The 22,563-nt window shown below is 59.5% G+C and overlaps 2 protein-coding genes across 2 annotated transcripts; both read left to right on the top strand.

Annotated features, from left to right (window-relative positions):
- Positions 1–2,045: 2,045 nt before the first annotated feature.
- On the top strand, positions 2,046–4,711 carry NCLIV_041780 (lsu ribosomal protein L19E, related; the record flags this gene model as incomplete). The annotated part of the gene is made up of 4 exons (XM_003881087.1): positions 2,046–2,048; positions 3,235–3,340; positions 3,843–4,086; positions 4,504–4,711. 4 exons carry the CDS (start codon positions 2,046–2,048, stop codon positions 4,709–4,711), a joined length of 561 nt encoding a protein of 186 aa, XP_003881136.1.
- A 3,431-nt stretch (positions 4,712–8,142) lies between these two features.
- On the top strand, positions 8,143–21,983 carry NCLIV_041770 (conserved hypothetical protein; the record flags this gene model as incomplete). Its single annotated transcript, XM_003881086.1, has 9 exons — positions 8,143–8,753; positions 9,143–10,213; positions 10,851–13,401; positions 13,810–13,914; positions 14,314–15,766; positions 16,077–18,648; positions 19,190–19,346; positions 19,851–20,918; positions 21,369–21,983. The coding sequence occupies 9 exons, from the start codon at positions 8,143–8,145 to the stop codon at positions 21,981–21,983; spliced, it is 10,203 nt and encodes a 3,400-aa protein (XP_003881135.1).
- Positions 21,984–22,563: the final 580 nt, after the last annotated feature.

Here is a 22,563-nt window from a genome sequence, read left to right as displayed (position 1 = left end):
TTTGCTGTCCTGGCGAGACGGTTGTCCTTTCCACACGACAGATGCGGCCACATTTGAACGCGAAACAGGACGGCCAGTTGCACAAACAGAACCGAGGGACGCGCGCAAACAGTGTCAACATGCAGTCCACATTCTTGCACAGCGTGAGGACACAGCTGGAGGAGATTTAATAGTGGCGAGACGGGGTGAGGGGCGAGACGGGGTGAGTGGGGTTTTCCGCGAGAAACTGGAACTGCGAGTGTGCATATTGCTGATATGAGCGTACCGCTTCCAAAGAGCTGTGTCAGGCGACGAATCCACCGTCTCTTCCTTGTCGCGCGCGCACGGAAAGTTTACCCTTTGTGATCGCCCGCCACACGCAGCCGCACACACGCATCCCCCCCTTTGCGCGTCAACTCGACGCCTTTCTGCGCCGTTCTCTGGCGAGACGGTTTCGGCTCTTGTCTCGATGTGCGCGAAAAAACGGGAGACTTCTTCCACGACACGAGCGCGAATAACCCGAAACAACGGAAACTGACCAGGGCCAGAGAGCCACGAGAAACGCTGGAGGAAAGCGAAATGGTCGGCTCCAGCGCAACCGCGAACCAGTTCGAAGTGCAGTTCGGCTGCCGGAGCTCCTCACCTGGGTGGTTCGATTTCTTTCAAACGCGAGCTTTCGCCGGCGCTCCTGGTTCCGTTCCGAAAAACCCCGACAGGCGGTCCTAAAACTAGTGGCTGAGCGTCCCGTAACTGCTAATCCCGCGACGAACGCAAAGAGGGAAGGGAACAATGTAGCTACGTATATCGCATCTCACGTTGACCGAGAAAAGACGTCGCAAACTCAGCGCTCTCAGATTCCTCGCTCGCGTTCCCCCCGAGTCCCACGCAAACACTCCCGGCGACGCAAGAGAACTCAAAACCTGTTCGGAGTGAAGAAAACACGAAAAGATCCGCACTGAAAACGCCGACGGCAGAAAGGGACTCCGCTGCTGACAGCTTCCACGGGTTGTGCGCCTCTCGGAAGAGGATTCTGCGCATTCCCCAGCACACGAGAGCCGCTGTGCGGCGGTGCCGGAAATTGCCGAGTTCTCGCTGCCGCCGTCGGCGGTTTGCTCTGGCTGCTTGCCGCAGCCTCGTCTCACGCTCCCTCGAAAAAACCCGCTGTGCTCTCTCTCTCCGCCCACCTCTCTCAGCCTGTGCGATCGGCGGTCCCAGCCGCCCGAGACCCGCGCGCGGAGACGAGAGGGTTCTTTGAGGCTCTGAAGCAGGAGCGGGACTGAACTCCAGGACGAACGAAAAAGAGTCGGGTTTGCGGAAATCGGCAAAGTCACAGGCCTCAGGGGCGCCGAAAGGCGAGATTTATCGCCCGCGGCTTGGCTACAGCAGGCGAAACCTTGTGTCTGGGAAGCTGTGTGTGAGAATGTGTAGGTCGCGTGGCCAAACGGGGGTCGCCAGCGAGGAGTCAACAACGCGCGTGAGTCAACAACGCGCGTGTGTAGGAACTCTTTGTCAAGAGAGCTGCACATGCCGGTGTGTGGGTATCGGCCAATTGTCGAGAACAACCCCCCGCGGCTACGGGCTCTCTCTCCCTTTCCAAGGGACCCGAACTGACCGCGCTCGCCCCGACCGCAGGCGTCTCCTAGAGGACTAAGACAGAACGCAAGTGAAAGGGATTGTCAATTCGAACAAGAAGAGAGAATACGCGAGGCGAAATCAAGAGGTACTGGGAAAAACATCGCCATGCTCGGCGCGACACACTCGCCGCTCCGCATAATAGAAGAAAGAGGCGTGGTGGCCGGGCTGATGCCACAGATGTGCGGAGCGCGGCTTATAGTCGAGACAGGGACAGGGGGGGATTTTACAGGCGAGAGGGGGGAAAGGAGGCTCTATTCTCTCCTTCCTGCTTTGCCCGCAAGCAGCAAGTTACAGAGAGTGCGGTGGACTACATATATACTGGCCGCGCCCTGCTGAAGAGACAGTGCCGGGTTGCGTTTGGAGAGCGTCCCAGGTCTCCACTTACCTTTTTTCTCTTCTCTGTTTCGCGTCCTCCGCTCGTCTTCGTCAAAATGGTGAGTCTTTCACGCAGGCGAGGAAACGGAAAAAGAGCGCTTTCGCCTGGATTGTGGCCGCGCCGCAGTCATCCCACACCGCGTTCTGGCTGCGAGCTCGTTCGGGCCGAAATCGCGCCCAAGCGCTCCGTTTTCCTCTCCGCCAAAAATCTCCACGTTTCCGTCTTTGAATGGTTTCTCTGACACATGAAGAAAAAGAGGGACCGTGGGGGGGCGTGGAAATGAACCGCGAGGGAGGGGAGAGACGTACATGCACCGCGTCCGCCGTGCGCCCAGGATAGTTCTATCCTTACCCGTTCTGGTGGTTCGTGGATTCCTCCGAATTTCTCTGCTTCTCCTGGGGGCAAGGATGTCACCTCTGAGAGATCTGTGCGACTTCTGAAGCGAGGTTCGCTTCATTCCGCCTCCCAGCAACACGGCCATATTTCGCGCGGGAATGTGGCTGAGCAGCCCCGCTGCTCAGCCACATGATGGGGCTGGACTGCAGTCAATCTTCGCGGGAACCAGCTTCGTTTGTCGCTGAAATAAGGCCTGCAAGGCAAGGCCAACGATGCAGATTCATAGTGGAGTATTGTGCCTCGCAGGATGGCGGCTGGGGAATACGGGGGAGGAGAGCGGTCTGTGTGGCGCTCTGGAGGACGGCGCGGCAGTTGTCTGTTCCGTCGGTCGAGCGAAAAAAAACAAACGGCGGGGATAGAAATGAGGAAACTAACGGGAAAAAGAAACGCTGCGCGTTTTTAAATATGACTGTTTCATGCATTTGGTGGCCGTGAACAACCCTGCCGTTCTACAGCCGTTCGCTGGTCCTCCCGGAGGCGACTGTTTGCTCCACTCTGGCTGTATATACACCTGAGAACAGGCAGATCACAGTTGTCCCCCGGATGTTCCTTGGCGCAAATCGCTAACTTCATTCGAATACGTGGGGCTCTTCTGTGTCCCGAATAGGCGTGGGTGTGCACTGCGGGTGTTTCCATGTCCTGCCTTAGAATGTAACCGTGCCTACTTTTTATGATGCCTCCTGTTGCTCTCGTGCTCTCCCGTAGTCTGTCGATCTTCCGACAGAACGCCCTCGTTTTTCTCCGCTCTTCGCTCTCGTGGTTTCCTGCGACTTTGGAGTCATCTACACGCGTTCCCCGCGCTGCCGTGAGACGCGCTAAATCGTCTCTTGTGCTGTTCATTTTTTCAGTCTCTCCAACTGCAGAAGCGCCTGGCGGCGTCCATCCTCAAATGCGGTCGCCGCCGCATTTGGATGGACCCGAACGAAGCGAGCGACATCTCCATGGCCAACTCTCGTAAGCCTCGACTTTCTCTTGATGGGTTTCTCCATCTCTTCTCCCTGGGAGCTTCGCCAGAAACCTCCTCGACACGCCCCGCGTCTGGTGACCTGTGTGAACTGCGTTCATGGGTTGGTGGCGCGTCGGTCGTTCCAGTACAGCACAGATCGGTCGGGAAACCGCTGAGGAGTTGAACCGCCATAATACCCGCAACTGCGTCTCATCTCCGCTTGCCACGTGAATGCACTCTCTCACATCCGTGGCTCTTCCTTCCCACATATATGCAACTCGGAGTTCATGTGTATCGTCTGTGTGTTTCCTTCGTATGCGTGACTGGTTAAACCTTTTGAGTAAATCGGGTGAAGGAGGCGATGATCGAACATGTGCAGGCTCACCAGTGAGAGTCGCTGCAGCGGTTTCAGTCTGGTAGGCGTACTTTTGTGCCGGGGCTTCTTGGCAGTGCATGCGCCGAGACTCGGGTCTAATTTGACTCTCGCGTCTGTTCTGGTGCATTCTCCAGGCTTCAGCATCCGCAAGCTGGTGAAGGACAACCTGATTATCCGCAAGGCTGTCGCCGTCCACTCGCGCTACCGCGTGCGCCTGTACCACGAGGCCAAGAGAGCTGGGAGGCACATGGGCAAGGGAAAGAGAAAGGGAACTCGGGAGGCGAGACTTCCCGCCAAGGTTCTCTGGATGAGACGCCAGCGTGTCCTCAGAAGACTCCTCAAGAAGTACAGGGACAACAAAAAGATCGACAAGCACATGTAAGATATGCTCTCCACCAGGTGTGCACCAGGGCCTGAAAGAGACAGGTGCCGCCGAAAGGCTGTGTGAACACTGCGGACGACGCAGAGAGAGAAAAGGAAATGCGTGCTACATGGCGGCAACATTTTGATTGTAGATGGGCTTTATTTTTGTGCTCGTGAAGCAAGAAGGAAGCCGTACTGCGGGAGAAAGGCACGCGGGGAAAATGCGCGGGGAGGCGTGAAGTGACAGGCGTTTGGTGATTTTTCCGCCTTCTCCCCTGCATAAGATCCTGTACACCTTTCCGTAAAGTCATAACCTCCCCTCTCGTGGCGTCTGTTTCGAGGACGACGGCCATAAAACGGTTGTGCGCATATCTGGACATGTGGTGTGCTTCGAGTGTCTGTGCGCTTCGTTTCTCGCGCATTCGTCTCCAGGTACCACAGCATGTACATGCGTTGCAAGGGTAACCAGTTCAAGAACAAGCGTGTCCTCATCGAGGCCATCCACAACGAGAAGAACCTGAAACTCAAGGAGAAGGCGCTCCAGGAGCAGCTGGAGGCCCGCAAGTCGAAGGCTGCGGCGCAGAAGGAGAAGAGAAGGCTGAAGGAGTTGAAGAAGGATGCCGAAGCTATGTCTGCGTAAACGAAAGGAAGGACGCGCGTCTGGGTCCGCGAACGTTCGCTCTTCGAAACTCTTCTCTCTCTCCAGGCTCCTCGTGTCGCGTAGATAGTTCTCTGCGGTGTGTGTGAAGCCTCCCACCTCTGAGACAAAAAAGTTCGAGGACGAGTGCATGCGCAATTGCCGCTCGACATACCAGATGGAACTAGGCGTGTGTGTGTTTGAGTCTTTTGGAAACCGTTTCGCGCATCAGAGAATGCCTCGCGTTTTGGCTGTGAGGCGTCGGCTTCCAGCTCGGACACACATGTCGGGCTGCGCAACGTGTGCGTGCGAACATATCTATGTGCATGTGGGGACTCTGTCTTTGGTTACGTTCTCTGTCTTCCCTCCGTTATAATCTTGTTCGCTCCCCGGTGTACAACTGAAAGACGGCGCCTCTCACATGCACACAAACACACACACACACACACAAAAGCTCTTCCACGCGAGAGAACAAACTACACTGCTTCAGTTCTCAAGCTCATCCCGTCGCGTCCTCCACTCCGCTTGGCACGGCGGGGTTCCTCGTCCCTTCTCGCTACTCTCCGCGTTGTAGCTATCTCTTTCCTCTTATGGCACAGGCTGGCGTCTCCTTTTGGTCATAGCATCAGACAGTTGCCAGGGACACAATCGCGAATTCTGCACATGTGTCTGGAGACTTAATCCACACAAGAACATTGAGAGCATTCGACTGACGGGAAGACAGAAGTCTTTTTCTGTTGTCACTTCTTCTGCTTCAGCTCTAGGCGTTCCCTGCTACAGGGAAGGGAAGACTCACGACTGGGCTGCGAACTGCATGCCGCGACGAGAAGTCCTGCCGCGGTGCTCCGGTTGCACTAAGGCGGATACAACAAAGTGAAGCGGCGCCCTCTGACTTGAACCAATTTCTCCCTTTCCCTTTCCGAAACCGCACTTTTTCCGGAACCGCACGTCGCTAGGCATGCAGCCGGTTACTCATGTTCACTGGATCTGCAGGCAGGGTGTTTGTAACGCGAAGTGTCCATGTGTGCTCATATGCTCCATGGCGGCCTCTCTTTTCAAAGAGTTTGGCAACAGAGGAGTTGTGGAACTGTGTCGGTTCCCGGGACGTAACTCAAGAACGGGCGTCGGCTGTGGAGGTGTGCACACGGCCTGACAGCTTCGTGGACAGGCGCGGGCACTCGGGTTCGCGACTCTGGAAGGGAAGCCAGGATTTGGAAGTTCGTGGCAGCAACCACACACTGGGCTGTGTGGTTGCTGCCACAAAAGGTCGTGTGAAAACCGCCGTTGTACAAGTGTAAGCATTCGAGCGGTGCGAAGCATCGTTTCGGCAGCAGCGATGGGGGGGCACTGTGGAGCGACACACGCGAGTCTTTCCAAGAAGGCTGAAAAGAGCGGCCTATTGGCCACCGCGCGGATGCTTTCAAGAGGGGAAATGTTTCAGCTTGCGTATGTTATACGTGACGAGATGTCTTCCGCGGTGAGCCGAAATCACCGGAGAGGGAGACACATTTTTCCGCAGCACCAACCGCTTGCAAGAAAACCCGCGCCACGAGTCTTTCCTTCCGCAACTTGGCGAAGTGTTTCCAGCGCAAAACGCTGTTTCGTGTACTCGCAAAAATGCACAGACGCATATCTATTTAGACGTGTCGTGTGTATATATACGACGTCACATGGACGTGACGGGGCCCGCCGTTTTTAGCGAGGCGACATCTAGTCAAATCGGCAGTTCCTTTCTCTCGACTCGACTCTCGGGCAATAACGTATATCATGACGTTCACATATATGCAGAGGCATGCGTGCGTGTAAGTTCGTGTGAGTTTATTCTAAACATGAAGAGACGTTTGGTGTAGGTGGGGGAATTTTCGCGAGTTCTGTGAACAGCGCTGCAACGCGAGACACAGAGAACGGGGGCTCTCATGCATGCATATAGATTCGTGTGCGAGAAGCAGTGAACGGCTTTATGGTTGTGTCCAGGGAGTGTAGCAGCCAGTCAGTCATGACAGCTGGGCCGTTCTCTGGAATAAAACACGCAGACCGAACGCTTTTCGCGGTCTCCTTTCAGCTTTGTCCATTTCTTGTCTTGCGGGGAGGCTTCTTCCGACCGACTGAAGGCAGAAATTGCTGGCTTACCACCCTCGTTTCTGGTTCCTGGTTCTCACGACAGCGCAACGGAGCGGTGTCGGCAGATGCTCCGTCTGGTGTGTCTTCTGTTGTCTGAAAACAGCCCTTTTCTTCTTCAGTTCCCCCTCTCCAGGGAGTTCATTTGTGCTTAAGTCCTTGCTAGCGGTAGAAGGCTTCCCCAGAAACTCCCTTTCCTCGGACGAAAAGGAACCTCCTTGTCTCCCGCCACATCCGTGCCCCAGGGTGTACGGACACTCCTGCGAGCCTCTGCAGACCGCTTTTCGCCTGGTGTGCGTCCTCATATTTCTGCTTCCGCGTTTCTCACGCGTCAAGCGGAGTGGGGGTTCCTCGCTTTTCCCTCCATCTAGGAGGACTGCGGAGAAGCGGGCAATAGCGGCCTCTAGCTACTCCGCACCGTCAGGATCGATCCAGTGAACCGGACTTTCCGCGAGGTCGCTCAAATGCCGATTAAGGCTTGGCTTTGTTTTCCTAGTTCCGCCTTCAGATGTGCGACAGACCGGCGAGGTTGGAGGACTGCCGATGGAACGCTGCTCGCATTTTCCCCTCGACACCGCAGGCTGCAGGTGGACACACTCTTCGCCTCTTCGCGGTGTATCAGGAGGGTTTTCCCAAACACAACCGAGAAATTGAAGGGACGGAGGGACGCGCGGCTATAGGGAGATTCCCTGCGGAGAGAGCGCATTCGCCACCGCCCGACGTCTCGGGTGTGCGTACACCCGGCGTGCCGCTCTGCCCGTTTGCAGAGACGCCATCACCTGAGGCTCCTTCACCGGGTGTACGCTCCTGGTCTTCTGTTTTTGATGCCGTGCAGTTTCCTTTGTTTTTGATCCACCTGCTCGATTGGGTCTCGTGTGTTTACCGTATTCAGATTGACATGCCCTCAGACCTCTGCGATCGTCTGATTCTCTCGTTTTACCGCGTCGTCGCCCCTCGCCTCCCCCCTTTTTTCACAGTCGCCTCTCCTGTCTCCGTCGTTTTTCCCGTCCCGAGCGCCCTTCTCGGCTAGAAAGCACGGTTCCAAGCTGTCTCGTTCCTGCGCTTTTGTCCGCGGTTCTCAGCTGCAATGCCTTCTTTCTTCTGAATCCGTTTGCGCAGCTGGACAACGCCTGGTCTCAGTCCCATTTGTCCTCGCGCCCCTTTGCCTTCTTGTCCGCGTGGCGTTTTCGCTCTGTTTTCTCCTACCAGGCTCCGTCCTGTCCCGTTGTGTCCCTGGAACCTACGCTGTATGGACACCTGCTCGGATCCCCAGTCGCTCGCCCGCCCGCCGTGCCGTCCACTCTTCTCCTGCAGCAATGGCGGCGCGCGACGTGGGCGAGTGGGGGACGCTGCCTCCGTCTGCTCTTCCCTCCGAAAGGGAGAGACAGGAGCGAGAAGAGAAGAAACGGATGCTGGAAGAGATCCTGCAAGACCTGTCGGACGATGAAGAGTTCGATCGGCTTATATTGGGCGAGGCTCAGCCCCCCACAGCAGTGCAGGAAAGCCGCTCCGCCAGTTTGGCGGGTGGCCTACCGAACGCTCGAGGGGAATCACGCACACTGCCGAGCTCCGATGCTGGAGGCGGAACCGAAACAGCGACGCATGCAAAATCCTTTGGCCACGCAGAAAGAACAGAAGCCGGAGATGAACGTCGGCGGCAACGGAACTCGCACTTTGCTGACGTGTCTGAACATCCTGCACGGACTCCAAACGCTTCGCAGGCAGGTGGTTCTCCCAGCCGCGCTGACGCACACAACCAAGCAGCAGACTCGACAGTTGTTTCTTCTCCCGGGGTCGCCGCCTCAAAGGGGGAGAAGCCGGGCGGCGACGCCAGAGCGAACGCGGTCTCGAAGCTGGTTCGGACGGCGAGGACCGTCGAGGAAATCTTGAACGACGTGGAGGAGGAAGAGGAGGAAGAGTGGATCAGGTAAGGCAACGGGTGCGCAAAGGGGGGAGAGGCACAGCGCGAGGTCGGAGGGGGAATCGATCGAGCCTAGGGGGAGCTCTGCTGCGAAGAGGGTGGAGCCCGTTTTCGACATGAACGGAAGAGGAAGAAGCAGCCATCTCGAGAGCGCAGTATAGCAGCCGAGGGAGACCCTCCCGCTGAGAAAGACGAGCATTTGCCACAGAAGGCAGAACAAGGACGATCCTGAAGGCTCAATGAAACGAAGACGGAGGGTCTCAGTGGCGTGATGGCGGTTCGCTTTTCTGCGTGTTGCGCCTTCGCCTTTCTGTGACGGGTGTCCAACTCTGGGCTCTCTTTTCTCTCTTCTCGATTGCGTCTTCTCCCTGCTCGCCCTTTGTGTGTCAAAACAGGAACCTTCTGCCTCCATCTGCGCCTGCGGTGCAAACGGGGGGTTCCTCAGTCCGTGGCACTTTTCTCCCTCAGGGGGAAGACGCGCGTCAGCCTTCAGGTCGACGAGGCCTCGAAGCAGACCGAGCAGGGAGAACCCCGTCGAAGCTTTCGAGATGTTTTCCTTCGTCCGGTTTCACGAACCCGCGAGGGTCCAGCTGTGGTTCCCAGGTCCACGGCGAACAAGAGAACGCGAAGGGTGAAGATGCATCCGCTTCGCGAATGGAGAAGTGGGTAACTGGCGGGATCTCCGGGCGTCGGCGAGCGCCTTCGTTCTCGCCCTCGCGTTCGACCTCTCACGGTGCCTTGCAGCGTCTGTCGTCTTCCGAGGGGGAGACGACGGAGCTGTCTTCTTTCTCTTCTCGGTCGGGTGTCTCTGTCTCTCGCTCCCGGTCAATCTCCACCTCTTTGTCGGACGGCTCCGCCTCCACGGCGAGTGAAGCGCTGAGGCGCGTGTCTCCAAAGCGCCGACAGAGACGCCCGCGGTACAAGGACAAGACAGGTCGCGCACGGAGTCTCCTCTCGTCAGTCACTCGCGCGCCTCTTCCTTCTTCTCGCGCAGCTTCGCTTCAACTCCTCAGAGCCTCGCCGCTGCGCTGGACCTGCCGCGCGCATGCCGCCACCTGGGGCGCGGAGGCTGCGCTCACGGCGGCTCTCGCGCTGGCCCGGGAAGGCGCCGTCGGGATCTGGGACGAAGGGAGGGGGTGGATGTCTGAGAGGCGAGACTCGGGAAAGCGCGACTCGCGACGCCAGAGAAGGCGAAGGCATGCCCAGGAAGACCGCGAAAGGGAAGCGATTCCAGAGCCTCTCGACAGAGTGGCTGCCGACAGCCTCCTTCCGCCTTCATGTCGAGCAGCTGAGGCGGGAAGCAGCGAGAGATCAAGCGACAGCAAAAACGAAAGAGGGACCCGTGAAAAAGTGTCAAGACAACGCTCAGACGACTCTGGCAAAGAGACACCTAGTCGCGGGGCCACGCAGATCGTCCCGGCTCCGCGCCACTCTGCCATGGGGCCGTTCGATGCCGTCGCTCAAGGGTAAGGGACTCAGCGTCTATCTATAAATATGTGACATATGCAGAGAGAGAGACAGATGCATGAACAAAACTTGTGCCAAGGGCCAGCCCTTCTAACCTTCAGACGGCTCCCGGTTTTGCAAGACAATAGTCGTTGTCAGGCCATGGACACTGCCAAAACAGCACCGCGGAAAAACATGGCACAGACAGTGAAGTTCAGTGTGACTCTGCGGGAAAGAGAAAGGGCGGAACAGGGCGATGGGTCAGCGCGCCAAGTGGGAGAAAGGCGGGGTTTGGAAAAACCATGTACGCGTGTATTCATAAATGCCCATACAGGCGAATATGTATCGGGGTCTGAGTGCACAGCGCTGAACTCTCTGTGTACGGATCCCGTTCGACTTGGGCACAAGTGGATACGTGAGTGCGTATCGACGTGCATACTTTGAAGTAACGACTCTACGTAAAAATATTTATACATCTATATATATATATATATATATATATAAGTAGGTATAAGTCATGTGTGCGTGGGCCACTGAGTGCCAGCACCCACTGTAGTGCGTTGAGCGAGCTAGCTCTGTGTGACTCCTCAGACATGGCGGTCGCGCGGTTTCTTTCGGTTGCATGCAGTGACCGGTGTGTGTGTGTGTGTGTGGCAGCTTCGCTTCGCTACAGTCTCTCGTGGCGTCTGTGGGCTTTCCCACGTGCTTCCACAGCTCGCAGAACCTGCTGGCGATGGGCACCTCTCGAGGCTTTGCCCTCCTAGTGGATGTGCATGCGTTGCCAGTTGTCTCCGACCAGGACTCGAGACAGAGTTTCTCGTTCTTTTCTTCGTCCCAGGCGTTTCCTCTCTTCCTCCCGCCGGCGTCTGCTCGGCAGCAGGCCGCGTCGTCGCCGTCGAGTGCCGCCCCCTCGTCTTTTCTCTCGTTGAGTCTGGGCGAGATCTCGGCGACAGGCGCACCCGAAGAGGAGAAGCTGGGAGCTGTCTCGTCCATTTCCCTCTCCGACAGTCTCCGCTTTCTCCTCGTAGGCTACAAGAGCGGCGCGATTGCGCTGTACGAGATCCACGCCACCAAGGCGCAGCGCCAGCAGGTGCCGCCCGGGTGTACGTACACACCGCCGAACGCGAGCGACGACGCCAGTGCGTCAGACGCGTCTGCTGCCCAGGCCAAGGCCGAGCGCCTGCCGCTCCTCCGCGGGTACCAGGCCACGCTGCTGGCCTTGTCTAAGGACTCCGCAGGCTCCAGCTCCGGCGCGACGCCCGACAACGAATCCGATCATTCCAGCCGCCCTGGGGAGACAGGAGGCGAAGCCTCACGAGGCCGCACGGGCAACGCCGCGAGCTTCAGCGGCGTCTCGCCCTCGTCTGCGTCCGGCGACCCGCGAGGCACAGACTCCAAAAAGGCGGAAAGCACCAAGAGCAGCAGCGTCTGCTGTCTCCGTTTCGTCTCCCTCGACCCGCGAGGGGAGTCAGGGCGTCGCAGGGCACCCGCGCAGACCGCCGCGTCGGGTCCCGGTGCGGCCTCGACCTACGGGTCCCACCTGTGGCCCGTGCAGTCTCTGGGCCGAGCGAGTGTGCTTCCGTCCGGGGCGCTCGCGGTCGCGCTCGCAGCGGACGAGCGCGGCGACTTGTTTGTACTCTCCTTCCAGAAAGCGTTTCTCTCCGTGGCGTGTGAGCGGCGCTTCGTAACGCCGGGCGTCCGAGCTCTCGGCGCGATCCTCGACATCCGCTGCCTGCCGCCGTGCCGTGCGGCCGTCGCGACCTCCCCTGGGGGCGCGGGCGTCCCCGCCGGCTCCAGAGTGCGGAGTGGCAACGCGGTCGAGCGCGGCATGCGTGCGCTGCCGCTCCTTGGACACTCCGCCTCGGACGACGAGGGCGGGGCTGCGCCGTCGGACGAGCTCTGTGGCGACGCCCATCCTGCGGACGAGGCCCAGCTCGTCGCTGTGGCGTGCAGCAACGCTGTTCTGCTCCTCGCGTTGCGGCCTCAGCCGTCCTTGGTTTACCGCGTGGACCTTCTCGTCGGGTCTCTCTCCGCCCTGGCGCAGGAGAGCGAGCGCGCTGAAGCGGAGAGAGAGGCTCTGAAGGCCGGTCGGACCGGGCGCGGCCGCTCGCTGCAGGCGGCGAAGCAGCCGTGCGCGCGACCCGAGCAGCGCACCGATCCCAGAAGCATGCACGCCTCTTCGTTCTCCTCTGTCGACTCGACGGTGTTCCAGGCCAGGGACGGCGAGGGACGGCGGGAGACGCTGTTCAGAGGTCGCGGACCCGAGAAGAAGAGTGAGAGCGAGGCAGCGCCGAGCCAAGACCCGCAGCACCAGACAGCCCTGCCGGATCTTCCCTGCATCGCCTGGTTGCGAGCCGCCGTCCACGAGAAGCGCCTGTTTGACGAACCAGTCCTCGCCGTGGGACTGTCAAACGAGTTGCAGCTGTTTGCGGTTGCCGCGTCGCGTTCGCGCGGCAACGGTCTCGATGAGCCGCCGACCGACGGGCACAGGCTGGTCGTCGCGCCGGGGCAGCGAATCTTCACCTTTGAGCACCGCATCCAGAGTCTCGAGGGGATCGGCGACTCCATCGTCTGCGTCATGAACTCTGTGAACATGCTCGGCTTCTACCAGCTTGTGAAGAGACCGGCCGCGTTCACTTGTCCGTCTGTCGAGCTGGTTCTTCTCCAGCAAGTCGACGTCTCTCTCGCGAACCCGGTTTACTACCGGTTCACAGACGTCGGCCTCATCAGCCAGCTGGTGCGTCAACAGCGCGAGAAACGGTGCGAGAAACGCGACGACCGCGGAGCGTCGCTCGCGTCGGCGACTCACGGCGGCTGGGCCTGGGGGCTCCTGGGCGGCACCGGCGAGAAGGCGAGACACCGGCTGCTCTTCGGGGCCAAGAGACCTGGGGATGCCAACCCCGCGAGCAGACCCCTGGGCGAGGGCGACGAGAAGGCGCATGCAGGGGGACAATCGGAAGGACGAGGCCTTGGCGAGAACGCCGAAGTGCTTCCGGTCTTCGCCGCCTCCTACGCGAGGTCCCTTTCTCTTGGGTACGGCGGCATCGCCCGCGAGAAGGCGTTGCTCGCGGATATCTTCTTGTCGGCTGAAGACGAAGAGCGCGGCGATGCCGAGTCACGTGAAGGAACCGAACAGAGAAAGGGACGACGGACGGCACGGTGCCCGGGCGACGCAGGCGCCACAGAGGTTTGGGTTGTCGGTCTCGAGGTGAGACGCGAGAAACATGCGAAGGCGAGAGGAACAAATGTGTCGTCGAACGCCGGGGAGGCGTTCAACTCTGAAAATCATATTCGCTCTTCGGTCTCTCACCTTCGTTGCCTCTTGGCCGACCTTCTCCTTCGAACGGACCGCGTTTTTCCCCTTTCTTCCGTGTGCACAGTCTGGTGCGCGCCTTCTTTCTCCTTTCCCCCTCCAGGTCGCGTTTGCTGTTTTGTGCGCGTCTCGGTCTTCCCATTTTTTAAGGTCGCAGCGGCTCTGCACATGCACGGCGCTCTCCCCGCTTCCTTTTTTTCTGCGTTCCTTCTTCCTTGCTGCTTGGCGTCTCTCTCACTGCATTTTCCACTACCCCGACTGCTTCGCGCGCTGCTGCCTTTTCTCTCCCTTTCGTTCGCTCAGGGCCTTGTCGTCGTCCGCCTTCGCTCCTGGCTAGAGATCGTCGAAGCGCTCCTCGCTCAAGGCCGCGGTGTGGAAATTCTCTCCGTTGTGAAGTGTCTCTACGACGTGAGTGAAAGGGGTGCGGGGAGGCAGGGCGATGAGCGTATCGACAGAAACGAATGGACGCTTGAAAAGGCGAAGAAGGGACAAGCCGCGTGGACGGTGTCCCGCATCCAGGGAAGGACGCAGCGGCTGTAGCCACACCGGAGACAGTGGAGACAAAAAGAGCTGCCTTTGAGATGTTCCCCCAGACGCACGTGGCTAGGGCGAAGGAGCAGAAGGGCGCTTCGGAGGGAGGGCAACGCGGTTTTCGTGTCATCATTCTTGTTTGCCGCAACAATCTCGCCCAAACGCACAAACAGCGAGAGACGCAGATCAGCAAAAGGTATGCTTCTCTCACTCTTTTGGTCGCCTTCTACGTGCTGTGTTTCTCTGCGTTCGTTCTCCTTCCGTTTCCTTCTTTAGGGCCGTCTCCCTCCGCTTCTCTCGTTTTCTTCGAACTTCCTCGTCCGCCGGCAGGCTCTCTCGCTCCGCGTTCTGGCCTCTTCGCTCCTTCGCGCCTTCTGTCTCTCCACGCTGAGGCACCGGCGCCTTCTGTCCTCTCTTCTCCCTTCTCTTCTCTCCTCGTCCTCGCCACGTGAATCTTCCCTTGCAGTCGAGGACGGCGACCGGTTGTGGCTGGGCGTCGTCCGTCTCCTGGCGCTCTGCGCCTTCGAGCTCTCTGTCGCACTGCAGCTGTATCCGCTCCTCAACGGCGCGATTTTCCGCTCTTTCTCCAAGCTCCTGGACCAACTGGAAAGCGAGGACGAAGCTGCGTCTTCTCGCCAGGGGCCGGGTGGGAGCGGGGCGGGGACGGGAACGCCCGAGCGAGGAGCGACCGAGGCGCCCCGCGAGCGAGAAGGCGACGAAGGAAACGCGGGCGGCTCTGCAGAAGGCGTCTCCGTTCCGGTCGGAGACACAGTTCGACAGATTTTCTTCTCTCTTCTCATTCGGTACCTGGTCATGGGAAAGCTCCCCCCGTCGGCCCTGGACCCCGGCGTCTTGACAGCTTTGTTCCCCCACCTTGAGGCGCAACTGGAGGCGACGATTCAGGCTCTCGAGGGCGACGAGGAAGTGCACAGTCAAGCAAGGGACAGTCAGCAAGGCGTCAGCGTGGAGGGACGTGGTGCTGACGCGGAGAGAGGCGAACCTTCCCGCGGTCGCCTTCTGCTGGAACTGACACGACTCCTCGGCGCCGACGCGGCGGCGGAAGAGAGTCTGCTGGCTTCCCTCCTCGACGCGGCGAGGTCTCGCAGTCGCGCGGGCGAGCTGGGACGGGTCGGCGAAGAAGGCAGAACGCAGGAAGGCGCGGAGAGACTCGGAAACGCACTCCGCGCCCCTGGCCAAGACGGACGGCGTGAAGAACCTGTGGGCGCCCTGTCCCCCAGCGAGCGCGGCCGCAGCGGCCGAGCGGACAGAGACGAAAACGACGTCGCGCTGTTTGATGCCGCTGGACACGAAGGCCGAGCGTGCGAGAAGCGCTTCTCCCTTCTTCGTCCACTATACATACACCTCGTCGCGACGGAGGCTCCAGCAAGCGCGGAGGTCTGCAGAGGCGAGGGAGCGGAGCAGCGACTCACGCGAAACCTACTCAAGTATCGCCTCCTCCGCGCGCTTCTCCAGTTCGTTATCATGCGTCTCTTCGGCGTTCAAATGCAGCGACCAGGAGGCCGTCCAAAGCAAGCAGACAGAGACGTCGACCACCTGTCCTGCGGAGACGAAGAGCGACTTGAGGGCGACGAGGCGGCCGAAGACCTCGCGGCGGAGAGTGAAGACGCAAGTCTGGCGGCCGCCGCAGGAGCCGTCGACCTCCTTCAGATTCTCCAGCTCATGTCTGTACACCGTATGTGGCTCGGCGTCTGCTTAACATACAGCAAAGGTGAGAACGACGGACAGCCAAACCTGTAGATATGCTTGCACAAACAAATCTATCTATCTATCTATCTATCTATCTATCTATCTATCTATCTATCTATCTATATATATATATATATATATATATATGTATATTGTGTATATCTATACATATATCGGGGAAATGAGATAATGTTGAGGGTTTTATTTGTAAGTTCAAGTGTATATTTTTTATGTACTGAAAGTGTGTATTTGCAGGCCCTCAGTCCACTGTTCAACTTTGCACCTCTCTGCAGGGTTTTTTTCGGTGGTCCTTCTCCTTGGGTTTGCCTCAGCGTTTTCGGATTTTCGCACGCCTCTCGAGCTCCTGATCGGCGACGCTTACCGCGTTCAACACACCATCTTCAAAAAGTTCATTCTGGGGCTCCAAAACGCGTTGCCGTCTTCCTCGTCCGCCTCGTCTCCTCCCCAGTCTGGGGGCGACCACGGGGAGAGACGGCAGGGAGACTCTGGGGCACTCTCGGCTGCGCCGGAAGGCTGGGCGACGTGTGTAGGGTCACTTGGTGCACTGCCTCTTTTTGTGCCTCCGGGCGATGTGGAGAATCTCCGCGCGACACAGGAGCTCTTTTTCTTCCTCTTTTCAACCTCTCTGAATCTTCCGTATCCCCTGCATGGGCTGCAGCCAGGCCGAGACTCTCGCAAGTGCTGCGGTCTGGAGGACGCCGACCCTGGCGCGGACTGGAATCTTCCCGCGCACGGAACGCCGTCGTTGGCGGAGAGGCGCGCAGTCGGCCTGCTTTGGCAGCGGGGCGCCTGTTGCGAGCTCGCCCGCGACGTGCCCAGACGGAGGCGCGAAGTGTCTCCTGCCGGTGCGTCTCCCTCTCCCGCCGGCGCGTCTCTCTCTCCTCCGTCGCTCTCTGCGTCTCTGTCTCCTGCGCTTCGCAGCGTTCTTGAGTACTTGTTTCGGCGCTCTTCTGTTTCGCTCGAGGCTCTCAGCGCACGCTTGGACTTCCTCTTCTCGCCTGTTGCGGCTGAGTGCGGGTCTGGCCCCGGCGGATCTCTCGAAGAGCGAGACGAGCAGCGACGGCCGCCGGGGTGGAGCTCGCCGCAAATCTTCAAGCGGCTGATCATGATGTCACCTCGGTCGACCTTTCATCTCTTCTCGACATTGCTGCTGGCGCATGCAACTGCCTTGCCCACTGGCTCAGTGGCGGCGCCGCCGTTTCCTGCTGCCGACGCCCCGCCCGGCGCGCCGTCTGTGGAGACTGAAGCGAAGAAGGAACAGCGATGCGTCGCTCTCTCTGTCTTGAGTTTGCTTCTTCCCGCAATTGCCGACTGCGTCGTCGATGCAGCGACTCAGTATCGGACCTACTCGACCGCCCTTGAGACGCTCACAGCTGCGCGTGCCGACCTGCAACGCGCCGGGGCCCCGCGAACTCCCCGCTCTTTCCCCTGTCCTCCAGGTTCGTCTTGTCTCCAGCTCTCGTCCTCGGCGGAGTCTCCGTGTGGAGAGGACGGCGTCGAGGCACTGGCGCAGCTGACGCGGGAGCTCCGCGCCACGGTACAGGACATGCACACTGTGTTGTGGCGGTTGCTGGTTGTCGGGTTCTTCGCCCTGCGCGCCTGGCTGCCGCCTCTGCCTTCCCTGCGTCGCGCGCTCCTCCGCTTTCTCCTGCTTGACGCGCCCTCGAGTCTCTGTCTCCTTCGCCTCCTCGTCAGTCGACCCCTCTCTGCGCTCGATGAACAGCGGCTGTCTGCGCTCCTGCCGTCGACAGCGGAGCCAAGCAAAGCGATGCGCGCACAGTCCCACCCTGCTCACGACCCCAGCGCCGCGCCTGCCTCGTCTTCCTCTCCTTCATCTCCTTCCTCTTCCTCTTCTTCCTCTTCCTCTTCTTCATCTCCTTCCTCTTCTTCTTCTTCATCTCCTTCCTCTTCTTCGCTCTTTAGGCCTTGGGCGGCTAGCGACCGCGAAGTGCTGTTGCTGGCGGTGTTGGATCGAGAGGCGGAGGAGGCGCGGCAGCGGGCGCGGCGCGCGGGCCAAGACGAGAGGGGAGAAATCCGAAGAGCTTTGAGTCTGTACGCGAGCGAGCGGGGGCTTATGGTCTCCCGGCGCTTCCTCCGAGCTGCGGCGCTTTTGTACGAAACCGAGGGCGACTACGACGAAGCGCTCGGCCTTTGGATTCGCGCCGGCGGCCAGGCGGCGCCCGAGGGCGGCACGGAGACGCCGCGAGGCCTGCGAGACAGAGGAGAGGGAGGTCAGTCAGACGCCTGCAGCGACACAGGGTCGCGGGCCGTAGAGGGGCCGATCGGGCAGCCGCCAGACGAACCGCAGGACGTTTTCGTCTTCATTCGTGCGCTGCTCTTGGGCGCCCAACCGAGGGCGAACAACGGCCTCGCTTCCGGTGACGAAGGCGATGAAGGGGGCGACGAGGCGCGAGGGCGAGCCGCGCGAAACGGAGACACCAGCCTGCCGTGGCGGGGACTCCTTCTCGACCGACTACGGTTCCTGCGCGCGGTGTCTCGACACCTGCCGCAGCTCGTCGCATTCAACTGCACGAAGAGCGCTCGGCTTATATGCGATATCTTCAAAGTGCAGCAGGCGCTTGCCGGTCCGCCGGTGACTGAGGCAGATCCGAGCAGTCTCGCGCGGCCAGGCCCCCGCGGGTTCGACGCGATCAAGAGCGAGAAGGGGAAAACGTCTGCAGGCGTCGGCGAGGACGCACCCAGCAGCCTCGTCCTGTTCCAGAGTCCAAGCGCCATCGTCGACCTCCTCGACGCGCATCCGAGACTCCAGCTGCAACTGCTCGAGGCTCTCGTGCGCCAGAGCGACGACGAGGCTGACGGCAGCAATTCTTTCTTCGCCTCTCGCGCCGAACAAAGGACGTTCGTCCACAGTCAACTCGTCAGGTAGCCAAGCCGCCTATGAAGAGCCCTTCAGTTTCGCCGATTTTGCGTCCCTCGCCGTCGCCGTCACTTCGTTTGTTTAGAAATCGCTCATACTTGGTCCTCTCTCAGGGACTGCTCTTCGTCTGCGGTTGTTCGATTTGAGGTATTCAGTTTTCCCTTCCTTCTTCCGGTTTCTGTTTCTTCGTCGCCTTCGCATTTTTGTCCTTCGTCGCTCCTTCGCCCCTCGCTCTGCCTCGACTCTCACCCTGCCATCCGTCTCCTTCCACTACGGCATGTCGCGAGTCTTCGCCCCTATCTCCTTTCCCGGGTGTCTTTGCCTCCCCCGAGTCTCCCTCTGCTATGGCGTCTCATGTCGTTGTCCATCTCGGTTTGCCGCCGTGCTTCTTGCGCTCCGCCGCCTTCTTGCGCATGGCAGATCGCGCGCTAGTTAGGTCTCCTGTCCTGCGTGTTTCGGTCTTTTCTTTCGCGGGCTTTTGCCGTTCCATTGCCGCACACGGCATGACTTGTCCCCTTGCCCGTCGTCCACTCTTCGCGCTCTCAGGTACATCCGCCTCCTCTGTCAGCACGACCCTCGGCGCGTTTGCCAAGTGCTGCAGCAGCAGGAGCGTCTGCCTCTCGCTGCGTGTCTCCGCGTCTGTGAGGAATTTCAAGTCCTCGATGCATGCGCGTATCTCCTGGAACGGGCAGGGGATTTCCAGGTGAGCAGTGAACCGGTAGAAACCGCGTGCTCGGGTATGTGGCAATGCACGCATTGCGTTCGTCGTTCCTCGTTGTCCTCTCCCCCGTTGCTTCTTCGCTCGGGTGGGGTGTCGACTGTCATACTATTACCAAGTGTCCGGTTTTGTTGACTCTCTGGCTGGTCGAAGTCTGCGAAGCCGCTCGTCGCGGTGGTCTTCGATGGAGATTGTCTCTGTCTCTCTCCACCAACTATGTCGTCGATCTTCTTTCGTGGGTTTCCCTTCTTCCTGCTGCCGCTCTTCTGTGATTCACTGCGTTTCATAGACGGTGTCTGTTTTTGAGGAGGCTTGAGGGTTCGACATCGGTTTCGGCATCCGCTGTTCGGCGAATGGGCCTCTCTGCCTCCTCGCGATTCTTCGTTTTTCTCGGCAAATCTTCTGCGCCTCCCGGTGACGCTCTTTTTCTCGTTCTCCATTTCGTGTTCCGGCTCTCTTTCTGTGTCTCTCGCCTCCTCTGCTGTTTAGGGTATCGTTCGTCTCTTTCACCACTCCTTTTCTCAAGGTCTCGAACGCCTGCGGTCTCTCTTCCTCACTCCCGACTTTAGCATTCTTCCGCTGCTTCGCGCGCTGCTGCCGCGTTACCCCCCCAGTCATCCGATTCACCGCCTCGCCAACCACTGTGGCGAGGGAGACTACCAGCGCGACTCCACCCACTTTGCCTTCGCGCGGGGGGTGAACGCAGAAGGCCCCGCGGAAACTCGGAAGTCGCGGGGCCGCGCGAGCGCTGGATGGGCGCCGTTTACCCCCCACGCGACGCAGGCAGGCCTGGACGAAGGCGATCTCCCCCCGATGATGCTGTCCGCTGGTCGCCGGCCCTCTGGGGCTTGTGGGGTGTATGTACACTCGCCCATCTCGCCTGCGCGCGACGCTGGGTTACCAGAGGAGCTCGCGGATCTCCTTCTCCCGTTTTCATCTCGGCAGTCGCCCGGAGACGACGCGCCGGGCGCCGCCGCGCTTGCGCCCGTTGCGGCTGGCTTCCCCGGCTCAGCGTCTCGGCGCGAGAGCGACAGGCGAAAGCGGGAAGGTCTTGCAGCGCGAGGCGCATCCGCAATCTTCTCGTCTTTAGAGGACGAACAGGGGCGACAGGCGGTCTGGTGGATCCACATCGAAGAGGTCGGATCTCTCTTCCGGCTGATTGAGGTGGCGAGTTGGATAGGCAACCGAAATGCACACCTCCTGCACAAGCAACAGCTGGAGGATCTCTGGTTCGGGCTCCTCACTCTGGTTGTCCACGCCCAGCAGGCCTTTCCGCAGCTGCTCAACTCCGTCGGTTCAGCTGCAGCTTCGACGGCAGCTTCGGCGGCGGCGGTCTGCGAAGCGAGCGAGCGAGGCGGCGAAAGTGCGCCCGGGGGAAAACGAAAAAAGGGAGAGCGAAAGACGCTCCGCGGCCTCCTCTACGAGTTGGTCCTCTCCGAGCTCCTCTCCGCCATTCTGCATGCAGGAGTGATGACCATCGCCTCGCTCCCCGAAACGCTGAAGCGAATCACCAAAACTCACCGGCGCATTCAGCTGGCCGTCTTCAAGCGACCGCTCGTAAGCCGCTCGCAGGGCCGGAGGCCGATTGCCGGGCGCACAGCGCGTAGATGAAACGTGCCCGAAGGGCGACATACACAGCAAAAAGGTGGAGATGTGTCTCTGTGTGTCTGTGTCGAGGCTGAGTCGCAAAAACGAGGGGAGAACGCACCAGCAGTCCGGCAGGCGCGCGCATGCAGCGAGCGCGATTTCGCCGCTCCGACCCGCTCTGCATGCAAAGTGCCGATTCACTGGCTGAAAACCGCACGCCCACTGGATAAATGTCTCTGCACTCCCGTCTGCAGGACACACGGGCAAATCCACGCCTGCGTCCATTCATGCATAAAACCCCACCTATGGGCATCTCTATACGCGACACACGCGTGTATTGGGACGCAGCGAATGCGAATGACGTTGAAATCGAGGGCGGCATAACCGGGTGAAGTATTTGTTTGTGTCGCTTGTGTGTAGGCGAGTATGCTGAGGGGTTTATCTTACCAACAGAGCTTGCTGGACGCGTATTCCTCCCTGGCGAACGCAGACACTTCAGCGTTGTTTAGCCAAGTCGAGGCGGCGCGCCGGCGAGCGATCGCGATCAACGTTGTCTCTGCAGGGAACGCTGTCTCTTCCGTGTCTTCGCAAGCCACGCTGACTTGCTCGGCGTGTCACGGCCACCTGCTGCTCCCTCCGCCGCCAAGCACGCATGCATCGCTTGTCGCCGGCAGATCTTCCCATTCGTCGCTAGCTGCGGCCTCGCGCCTTGCGCCTCGAAAGCCGCTTCTTCGCTCTTCGGGAGGCGGAGGCGGTGCGCAGGCGTACTACGCGGCGACCTCTCGAGGCGACGGGCCGTCGCGCGTCGTCTGTCGCTCGTCCGCCGACAAAGTCCGCCAAGGCCCAAGTCCAGGCGCCATTGCAGCCTTCCTCTGTGGACATCTGTTCCACTACGCCTGTCTGCGAGAGGGCGAAAATCCCCTCGAGATCGCCACGTGCACTGCATGCGTCGCAGTCGATCTCGGACTCAGCTGGCCCGCGCGAGACGTCAGCAGAACGCGGCACTGTGGAAGCAAAGCGAGGCTCGGAGAGTGAGGTCTAGAGCGCGGGAGCGAAAGGACGACGAGACCGACGCGACGCTGCCAAGACTGGAGCAAAAACGGAACGATAACTCAGGCGCGAAGCCAAAGGAAACAGCCAGGGAGAACAAACGAGAGACAGAGCAGGAGATGCATACACATATTCGTACATCTGCCTATGCATATAACATATATACATATCCATGTATACATATACATACATGAACACATACATCTATATACATATACATATATACATATACATATATATGCATAAATGTATTATTTAGGCAGGTGTGTGCGGATATCTACTGGAGGGGGTGGAGCAGAGAAAAAGGAGAGAACGCCGAAGAGAGGCACCTGGAGTTTCTTCTCTCGTCGCGACTGCGTACGCGCGGGGTAGAGCGGGGCGCTGTGTGTGCTCGGGCGCACCTTCGCCCTCGTTCTGGTAAATCTCGGACGCCCGGCACCGCCTTCCAACTTCTCGAAAGCGGAGGGCGGACGCCCAAAAAACACAGCTTGCCTGAACGGTTGCGGCCTGTGTGTCTCCGAATCTCCAACACCGGTTTTTCCTCGCGCTGGTCCTCTGTGGCTCA

Source organism: Neospora caninum, chromosome IX (assembly GCF_000208865.1).
Source record: "Neospora caninum Liverpool complete genome, chromosome IX".
NCBI classification, from domain to species: Eukaryota; Apicomplexa; class Conoidasida; order Eucoccidiorida; family Sarcocystidae; genus Neospora; species Neospora caninum.
The sequence above is the reverse complement of the archived record's forward strand: the minus strand, read 5'-3'. Positions and strand labels throughout refer to the sequence as shown.